At 43.9% G+C, this 10,286-nt stretch overlaps 1 protein-coding gene across 1 annotated transcript; it reads left to right on the top strand.

The window, feature by feature from the left end:
* The first annotated feature begins 241 nt into the window (after positions 1 to 241).
* Positions 242 to 8,613, top strand: LOC124876054 (P2Y purinoceptor 3). The gene is made up of 2 exons (XM_047378540.1): positions 242 to 4,576; positions 6,637 to 8,613. The coding sequence occupies exons 1-2, from the start codon at positions 4,134 to 4,136 to the stop codon at positions 7,529 to 7,531; spliced, it is 1,338 nt and encodes a 445-aa protein (XP_047234496.1). The 5' UTR covers positions 242 to 4,133; the 3' UTR covers positions 7,532 to 8,613.
* The last annotated feature ends 1,673 nt before the right edge of the window (positions 8,614 to 10,286 follow it).

The raw sequence follows: 10,286 nt of genomic DNA, 5'->3' as shown, positions 1-10,286 counted from the left end.
TAAAAATATTAACTGACTATAATTATTTTCATTACTATAATTTATTAATAAAGTTGATTTTAAAACCCATGGAAACAGCTTCAGTTTTCAGAAAGAACAGAACCAAAACCTTCAAAACTGGATCAATGTCAAAAGAAAATGAATGATTTTATTAAAGGAAAAGCTAGACGCCTAAAAACAACCATGATGGAGAAAATGTGTCAGGAACAGCAGAACTTTACAAACCATGACAAATATGTTGAGCTTTCTATAGTTCTAGATTTATTTATCTGTTCAGCCTTTACCATAAAACTTTATTTATAAAGCAGTTTAAACAAGCTGCTCAGAAACCAGGAAGAAGCAGAACCACGAGATGGTTCTGCCTGGTGTAAAATAGCAAGTGATAATCACGCCAGAGTCTCGAAGCAGCAGCGGAAAAGGTTCTGTTACCTCTGAGTCCTGGTCAGCCAAGCCGAAAGAGCTAGATGGTTCACATGGATGCAGCAGTTCTGACAAACAAAATGGGCCGGCACCTTTAAAGGCCTTCAAAACAAATCAAAGCATTATTAAAGTGAGACTAAAACTGGAGCGAGGTCCTCTCTGTTCCTTGAGCCTGCAGCGTTCTGGTTCTGCTGAAGGTCCAAAGGAGGCCCACCTGATCCCAGACAGGAGGACATAAAGTCATAAAAACAGAACTCCTTATTTTCTTCTTTCAAATTCACAGTTTTTATTAAAATATTTGGTGTCTAATTCATACATACTAGTCATCCTACAGACCCAAACATCCAATCAGACCCGTTCTGCTGTGGCCGCAATGGACCGAGCTCCTCCTCACATCTTCTTTAACAGTGTTAATGGCATCCCATAATGATCCTGGTGGTTTCTCTTCCACCTGGATGTGAACATGAACAAAGCAAAGGAAAGTGATGTTTATATTCTTGCTGACCCAAAACTTAAAAAGGGTTCTGCAGGTTCGGATCAAGTTTGCAAATCAAAATCTTCTGGCCTCTGTGGGAAAAAATAGAAAGAAATGTGATCTTTTCTCAGCATGAAGAACAAGAGTTGGGTCTTTAAAAGCCTTGCTGTTTTATGCCAAGTTTAATACAGGAATTAAGACAGATCTGGGTTCAGCAGAATCTGGACTGATGTGGTTCTGTTTCGTATAAATCTGAAGAGAAAGGAAAAAACCTGGTTATTAGGGCATGAAGACTTTGTTCTGTTTTTCATTTAAAAAAGATTTTAATTTGTCATATGTAATATTTTGGCCCAATTAAAAATAAAATCCATCTGCTACGTGTTCTGCGGGCCACATTTAAATTGGGCCCGGTCCATAATGGCATGCCCCCTGCGAATTTCTCCTTTCTTTTCATGAAAACATCTCTGATGCTTCAGCCGGAAACGGTAAAGAAATCATCTGCTCATCAGAACCAATCTTCTATCAACCAGAACAGACAGAACCAGTTGGTCCATTAAATTCTTGATTAAACTCATTGGGAAAACAACTGAATATTTTTCTTTCTTCTGATTCTCTCTGTGTTGTTCCCTCTTTGTTATAAAGTTCTGACCCGGTCTGATAGAACTGAGCAGGACTTTCTGTTATAACTTCCCAGACAGCCACCCACAGCTCCCAGTAAAGTCATCTGTTTGGTCCCAGTACCCATCAGTGTCATATACTTCCTGGCTGAAACGGTCTGATTTACATGCAGAGTTAGCTGCCATCTCTAGAACGGCCACCAGAGGGTGCTGTTGATGTCATCAGGCAGTAACTGGAGCATCTGTCAATCAGAGCAGAGAGGGCAGACAGCATTAGGTCACACTGTGGGTCCTCCTCAGTCTAGGTGGAACTGCCTGACCTGCTAAATGGTCCAATATTGGAACATGTTACATCTCCTAAGGTCCAATTCTAACAGCTATGGGGCAGGTTGCTGCAGGAGAGGCTCCAGAAGCTGTTCTGCTCTGAAACACTGCTCCTATGGAGACCCGAGGGGCACGCCGCACCGGCTGATGTGGGGCCATGACATTATCTCCATCTGTCTGGTCTGATGTTCCTGTGGTCCAGTCTCCCATCCCAACCCTTTAGACCTTTAAACTGGTGCTCCTTCTGGGTGCTGAGCTTCCTGCTCAGACTGCAGCAGCATGGCTTCTTTTTATCATTCAGTAAAAGTCCAGGTTCATCAGACAAAGGACACGGTACATATGCTGGATTCTGAATCTTCTTCCTCACAGTAGCCAGGATGTTTTATGTTTAGGCGGAACTGCATTAGGCTAGAAACACAGAACACAGAGCGGGGCTCGACTTGTTTCTGGGCTTCTTGGTTGGACTACACCCAAAAGGCAAACATGGAAATATATTTAAAACTGACTTGGAAAAGACTGTTGATCAGGATCTGGGTTTGGACCAGATATATGCTTTGAAAAATCTTTACTTCCTTACAGATTTGCTCTGTTTTGCCTTCTTGTCTCACTTAAAGGGGTCAGATCATCGAACACATTTCAAAATCTAAGGTAACCTGATTAAATATAAATATCGGAGAATTTCATTGGTTAAGCTTCCACTTCCAGTAAACCCAGTAACTGGTTGTTTCTCCCTTGGCAGCACCAGCGGATAACTAGAAATGAATCTCAGCCAGTCAGCTGAAGTCCAGGTCCCGAAGCAGCAAGTCAGCCCAGACCATCACACTACCACCACCATGCCTGACTATATTTACCCCAAATGTAACAGGACACACACCTTCCAGAAAGGCCCATCTTTATCTCCTCAGTCCACAGTAGATCTTCTCTTGAAGTCTTGGAGATCAAGATGTTTTTTGGTAAATCTGAGTTGGGCCTTTGTGTCCTTTTTGGGTCAGAAGCGGTTCTGCCCTTGGAACTCTCCCACGGAGGCCATCTTTGCCCAGCCTCTCTTTCTGATTGTTGAATCATGACCTCTGACCTTAAGTGAGGCAGTGAGTCCTGCAGAGCTTAGATGTTGTTCTGTCTTCTTCTGGGACATTTTGGAGTAATTCTGGTAGGCCAGGCACTCCTGGTAAGGTTCTCCACTGTTCCATGTTGTCTCCATGAATGGATAATGGTTCTTCCTGAGGTTCTCTGAAGACCCACAGCTGTAGAAATGGCTTCCTCACACCTTCAGACTGATAGAAATCAGTACATGTTGGTTTGGATGCAGTTTTTCTCTCAAAAAATCAAAATCATCACTTTAAAAACTCTTTTTTATTTACTGAGATTATATCTGATATTAACATTTGTCTGATGGGTCAGGGCTGTCCGAAACATTTAAGCGTGATAAGAAATGACGAGGAGGTAAATACTTTTTCACACCACTGTGTCAGCCAATCAGAAAGCTCCATGGTGTTTTTCTGTAAGCAGGTTAGAATGGCTGTTTTCCAGAGTTCCTCTTTGGTTCTGGAACCAGAGAGGAACTAAATATTTCATTAAACAGTAGAAATCTGACTGTTTGCTTTACCTGTCAAAACAACAACCTGGATCCATTTCCTCTGAGTCGGAGGTTTTACAGTGGGTCACTTGCTGGCTAGAAAGCCATGTGATGAAGAACCACGGTAAGATGAAGTTAAATGGCTCAGTCTAAGGCTTAGATTAAAGATAGAAACCACAGAACCTGGACCACACCCACTAGGTGTTTGTCCATCAGTGTTTAACCTGGTTCTGGACATATTTGACTGCTTGCTCCAAAGAACAGGTCTGAATGTAAACCCTGAACCAAACGCTCCAGCAGCTGGAACTGAGCTGTTGTACAGAGAGACGAGGTTTCCGGAAATCTGCGTTAATCATTTAGGAGCTAATGGAGCGAGACGCACTCTTCATCAGCAGAACACGCCGGCAGGACATTCAGAACAAGCTCCACCGAACTAATGAGTCTGTTTCCTGTGTCCAACAGATACGGATCGGTCCTCAACCAACACAAGGTACCGTAGATAGATAGATAGATAGATAGATAGATAGATAGATAGATAGATAGATAGATAGATAGATAGATAGATAGATAGATAGATAGATAGATAGATAGATAGATAGATAGATAGATAGATAGATAGATAGATAGATAGATAGATAGATAGATAGATAGATAGAAAGAAGGAAGGCTGCTATGATGCCAGGGGAATTGGAACTGGTCCACCTTTAACCCCCAGAGCTTCATGATGGGCCTGAACCGGATCTCCAGCACCACTCCATACATCAGTTTTCTGGCCAGCACCCGCCTCAACACCTCGACCCCCTCCTCCCTCCCTCCGTCTTCCTGCAGCATCGATGAGTCCTACAAGTATGTCTTCCTGCCTGTCTGCTACTCCCTCACCTTCCTATTCAGCCTGGTACTGAACTCGGTGGTTCTGCTGCGGTCGTGCTGCCCCCATGGCGCTGGAGCCAGCAGCGGACGGCGCTGGAATACATCTCTGATCTACATGGTGAACCTGGCCACCACAGACCTGATGTACGGCCTCTCGCTTCCCTTCCTGGTGGCGAGCTATGTGCTGAGGGACCACTGGGTGTTTGGAGACTTCATGTGCCGCCTCGTACGATTCCTCTTCTACTTCAACCTCTACTGCTCCATCTTCTTCCTCACCTGCATCTCTGTGCACAGGTAGGATGTTCTTGAACGTATGCATCATGAGACTGCGGGTTCCAGGTGAAACCTGCTCAGTTCAGTCAGAGTTTAATGTAAAACATTTAAAGTGCCATTAAAGGTTTGTAGAGTTGACAGAGCTTCAGATCCTAGCATATATTATGTCTCTGTTGTTTTAAGACTAATTCCAGACTTTCTGATTCTCTCTAAATCATTTCTCCTCATTAATCGTTTAGGTGCTTTAACCTGGCAGTACACCTCTCCATGTTCATGCACAAACAGTCCGTGGAAATACCTGGTACTGTTAATTTTTGATGTTCTTTACCTTTGAACTGTCAGTCACTCACAGGACAGTAGGTGTGAAACATCTGAGCCTCCACAGACCTCTGGGCCAATCAGGGGCTGTGAAAGCAGAGGAACATCAGCTCAGTTTAGTATTAAAGCAGTAAAAACTGCTGAACAACCGTAACTCGTTTCCTGAAGGGTTTGAACAAGTGCTGGACGTGTTGTTTTTGTCTCTTTTTGAGCAAATCTCCCGACTGAAGAACTCTGTGGTGTTTTTTGGGTTTTGTTCTTCTGGGCCTGTCCTGTCAACAACCATGGAGCTGGTCGACCACTGGAACGGTGCGGCTTTCCTTTCAATCTGTGCTTTTCCAAAGTGTTTTCTTCTGTTGGAAGCGGCACAGCGACTTAATGATGGTTTAGCTACACACCGTTGACTGACCGTTTATGGCCCCATTGGAAGGCCCATCGGGTCACTGACCCGTGTCTTCAGGTAGAACTGATGAACCTTGCAGTCAGTTTTAATGAAGGAAACTGGAAATCCCGATGAAAGTCTTAAAACATCTCAGATTCAGTTTGTTTTCCATCCATAATAATTGTCATCCAGACGTTTATCATCATGTTGTGTTTGACTGTTTGTGTCCAAAAATAAAGAATAGAAAACATAAAACTTCAGAATAAGCAGGAAAAAAATTGTAGCATAAACTGGTATTAGGTTTTAATGGCGGTTAGTTTGTTTTTATAGCACTGGTCACTTCCCGAAGTTCTTCTCCTTTATTGGATAAGAACCAAAAACTGAACACAAACGTTGCTTCTGAGACTTTCTCAGCCAGACTTACCCGGTGGATCCATGCGTACCATCTGAAGCTTCTTCTGTCTATTTCTCCCTAGAGGACGAGCTCACTGCTTCAACATCCATCATTGGGTTGTTAAACTGTTCCTTTGTTGTTTCACGACATCTTTATCAGATCCAATCAGTGTCTTGGCATTTTTTATCTGAGGTTGAGGTTCTTCTTCTCGGTACTCCGCAATGAGGTGATGTACCGGACCAGCTGCCACAGCATAGCAGCTGAGATCACAACACTTGAAGAAACTCGAGTCGTTGATAAACGGTTCAGCATCCAGAGGTTAAGAACTGATTGGATGTGAACACAACTATACAGTTTCATCAGGGTGAGAACAGGTTGTGTTTAGGAACCTTTGGGTCTCATCTTAACTTGTTGCAGATGAAGAGGTTCTGCTGGCGTCCTGAAGCTATGGTGGTTACTGGGTATAGACTTCGTCCTCAATACCCAAAGTAGGTTAAGTAACCTGTTGTCTTGTTCTTTAGAGAAGGCATGATAGAGCGAGAGATGAATAAACTGATCCAGTCTGCAGTAATGGAGGCATTCCTTGGTCTGTTTGGAAGAAGATGGAGCTAAGCTCAGTGGTGAACTTCTGGATTTTACTGCTCCATCTTTGTTCAAACCCTCACCTATATCTGAGATGAGGATCATGACTGAATTAAGTTCCCAGATACTAGTAGCTGAAATAAGCTTTGTTAGTTGGATGGTGAGGTTCTGCCTTAAAAATGATAAGCAGATCCATTATCTGGGATGGAGCTTGTATTAATTGCTGCTGCTCCTCTACATCTAGAGGAGTTGGTTGAGGTAATTCATCTGAACAGGATGTCTCTTGGATGTCTCACTGGGTCGGACTAATGCGTTAGTGTTCATCTGTTATCATTGGTTAGTCTCTGATTGGGTTAGAATGAGGTCTAACAGTTAAGTGTTATCTAACACTTCATCTGTCCACAGGTACCTGGGAATCTGCCATCCAATGAGGACCATCACTCTGGAGAGCAAGCGTGTGGTGAAGGCTACCTGCGCCTCAGTGTGGGTGGTGGTCTTCGTACTCACCTGTCCTATCTTCAGGTTTGCCCAGACAGGAGAAGTTACGAGAAGAAGTACTGGAGCTGTTGAACCCGAGGGTATGAGGTTTGGAGACAACAGGACTGAGGAGAAGTATGTGAACTGCTGGGACGATGCCATCGATAAGGACTTTGCTGAATACGTCCCATATGGCATTGTCCTTCATCTGCTGGGCTTTTTTGTCCCCTTTGGTATCATTGCTTGGTGCTACTCTCAGGTGGTCCGGACAATATTTCAGAGCCTGCGGTCTCCGCCCAGTTCAATAGAGTGCGGTGAAGACGGAGCAGTTGGGGACGGAGCAGTTGAAGGAGGTCGAGATAGGGAGAGAACTTCTGTCTCCATCTCTGGCTCCCAGTACTCACACTACATCAGGAGGCGGCGTAAATCCATTAAAACTATCGTAACCATTACACTGCTGTTTGCGCTCTGCTTCTTACCCTTTCACGTTACTCGAACGTTGTTCCTGCTCCTGCGACGAGGGCAGCTTGGAGGCTGCAACGCCATGAAGGCCGTCTCCATCTGCTATAAGGTCACCAGGCCTCTGGCGTCCTGCAATGCCTGGCTCAATGCCCTGCTCTACTTCCTGACGGGAGACAAAGGCGCCCCCTGCTGCTGGCCAGAACGAACTGTCCACCAGGACAAAAGAAATGGCCCCCTCTGGTGGCCGTTAACGATACTGAAGAAGGAAGGAGCAGGAGAGGATGACCAGGAGGTAGCCGAGAAGGTTGAGAGGGAGCTGCAGATGGAGGATGAATCCAAGTCTTCACGGATCCTCTTCTAAAAAGTTCAGAAAGAACATGTTGCTCCGAGACACAATCAACCCGTCGGCATGTTGTCCTGAACCTCCTTAGTGTTATGGTGTTGTTCCAGTACAAGTTTTCCAACAAACCAAATCTATATCCAAACAAGGAATATTTACAGCCATATTGCTCTCCAGCAGGGGTCTCAAACCCCCGGCCTCGGGGTCTGGGGTACTGCAACCTTTAGGTGTTCCTGGTCCAACACGCCTGAATCAAACGGCTGAATAACATTGTCAGGCGGTAGGAAAGTTCTGCAGAGTCCTGTAAACGACCCAGTTATTTGATTCAGGTGTGATGAAGCAAAGACACACCTGCAGACCGATCCCTGGACCTCCTGCTCTACAGAGATGAGATGTTTGATTAGATCCAGTGGTTTCATTACTTCCCTTGATCTTAAATAACTTGAACACATCCCATAATGATTCATCAGCTGCCCTCTGCATTTTATAAGAAAGTTTCTAAAGAAGAATAACCTGCTGCAGCTCACATTGACTGCTGAAACCTTCATCCTGATGAATCTCCTGCTCACTGGACAATGTTGAGTTAACAGAACCGGGTTTCAGTTCAATAGAACCAGACAAGTTTGTCCGTATCAAACTGCAGCCATGTGAGAAGATTAAAGGTGGATTTCAAACATTTTAACACAACTTTCCCTCACAAACTGTGAATGAAACGGTTTTTATTGTTAAAGGCCAATAAATACGGTGCAGGAACACAGAACAAGTTGTTTTAGGCTGCAGCTGCTGGAACATTTTATACTTCACAGAACTTCTAGGAAGCCTTTATAGGTGTTTCCCACTGCCACACATCACCTTCACATTTTCTGACACCATGCAAGAAAAAGGTTCTGCCCAGAATGTATATCAAGAACAAGCTGCAAAGAAACCTGCAGCCCTGGGAGGGAGAACAAAATCCTCTCTTCTATCAGTGAATGTGAACGAGGTTCTGTGTACTTGGACATTCCTGCTGCTTTGGATCTCAGGTCCGGTTCTCCTTTCGCACCTCATTAGTTTTGTGTGTTTTGATATTTTTGTGTAAGAATTAAAGTCCGTTTTTGACCACAGCTGTTTGCATTCTTCATGGTGACACAAAGATCCGTTTTCTGTCGTGGATCATTAATCGGGTCGTCTCTGTCTGATTGGCCCGAAACCTCCTGCAGCCTCAGAAAACAATGGGACCTCGTTCATGAACTGATGTCACATTTAATCTCATAGACTTCAATTCAGTTTATTTCTATAGCGCCAATTTACAACACATGTCGTCTCAAGGTTCTTCACAACAGTCAGGTTCATACATTCCAGTTAATTGTAACCATTGAACAGTTCAGTCAGATTCAGTTATTTATTTAAATTGGATAAAAAGTTTTTCTATCTAAGGAAACCCAGCAGATTTCATCCAGTCAGTGACTTGCAGCATTCACTCCTCCTGGATGAGCATGTAGAGACAGTGGACAGTCACTGGCGTTGACTTTGCAGCAATCCCTCATACTGAGCATGCATGTAGCGACAGTGGAGAGGAAAAACTCCCTTTTAACAGGAAGAAACCTCCAGCAGAACCAGGCTCAGTGTGAGCGGCCATCTGCCACGACTGACTGGAGGTTTGAGAGAACAGAGCAGAGACACAAAGAGAACAAAGAAGCACTGATCTAGGAGTACTTTCTATGGGAAGGAAAAGTAAATGTTAATGGATGTAGCTCCTTTAGTCGTTTCATCTAGAAAGAAAGAACAGATAAACTCTGATCCAGTTTTCAAGGTTAGAGTCTGAAAGAGAGCACATAGAGTTTGTCACAGTAGAAGCTCAGTCAGTAGCCATGTCTAGGAGAGAGAAAGGGTTAAACACTGAAAGACAGGGCTATGTGGATCATCTGTAGAGGGTGAGCATTAAGTTGTTGCCAGCAGAAGCTTGGACGATGCCCCTCTCCAGAAAGGTGTCACAGGTAGACACAGAGTCAGGCCAGGTGTAGCTTCTAGGAAGAGAAAAGAGAGAACAAGGTTAAAAGCTGAAATAACAGCAAACAATGCAAAATTGGAGAGTAGTAGGAGAATGTAGCAGAGAGAGTGAAAGTGGTCGTTATGTCCTCCAGCAGCCTAAGCCTACAGGTCCTTCTCAAAATATTAGCATATTGTGATAAAGTTCATTATTTTCTATAATGTCATGATGAAAATTTAACATTCATATATTTTAGATTCATTGCACACTAACTGAAATATTTCAGGTCTTTTATTGTCTTAATACGGATGATTTTGGCATACAGCTCATGAAAACCCAAAATTCCTATCTCACAAAATTAGCATATTTCATCCGACCAATAAAAGAAAAGTGTTTTTAATACAAAAAACATCAACCTTCAAATAATCATGTACAGTTATGCACTAAATACTTGGTCGGGAATACTTTGGCAGAAATGACTGCTTCAATGCGGCGTGGCATGGAGGCAATCAGCCTGTGGCACTGCTGAGGTCTTATGGAGGCCCAGGATGCTTCGATAGCGGCCTTTAGCTCATCCAGAGTGTTGGGTCTTGAGTCTCTCAACGTTCTCTTCACAATATCCCACAGATTCTCTATGGGGTTCAGGTCAGGAGAGTTGGCAGGCCAATTGAGCACAGTGATACCATGGTCAGTAAACCATTTACCAGTGGTTTCGGCACTGTGAGCAGGTGCCAGGTCGTGCTGAAAAATGAAATCTTCATCTCCATAAAGCTTTTCAGCAGATGGAAGCATGAAGTGCTCCAAAAT

Source organism: Girardinichthys multiradiatus, chromosome 11, assembly GCF_021462225.1.
Source record: "Girardinichthys multiradiatus isolate DD_20200921_A chromosome 11, DD_fGirMul_XY1, whole genome shotgun sequence".
Lineage (NCBI taxonomy): Eukaryota > Metazoa > Chordata > Actinopteri > Cyprinodontiformes > Goodeidae > Girardinichthys > Girardinichthys multiradiatus.
The sequence above is the reverse complement of the archived record's forward strand: the minus strand, read 5'-3'. Positions and strand labels throughout refer to the sequence as shown.

Excerpts from the sequence above, each read along its gene's own strand:
- LOC124876054 (XM_047378540.1), top strand. The coding sequence starts at position 4,134 with ATGATGGGCCTGAACCGGATCTCCAGCACCACTCCATACATCAGTTTT. Across the intron at positions 4,577-6,636 it reads ACCTGCATCTCTGTGCACAG|GTACCTGGGAATCTGCCATC; the intron begins GTAGGATGTTCT and ends ATCTGTCCACAG.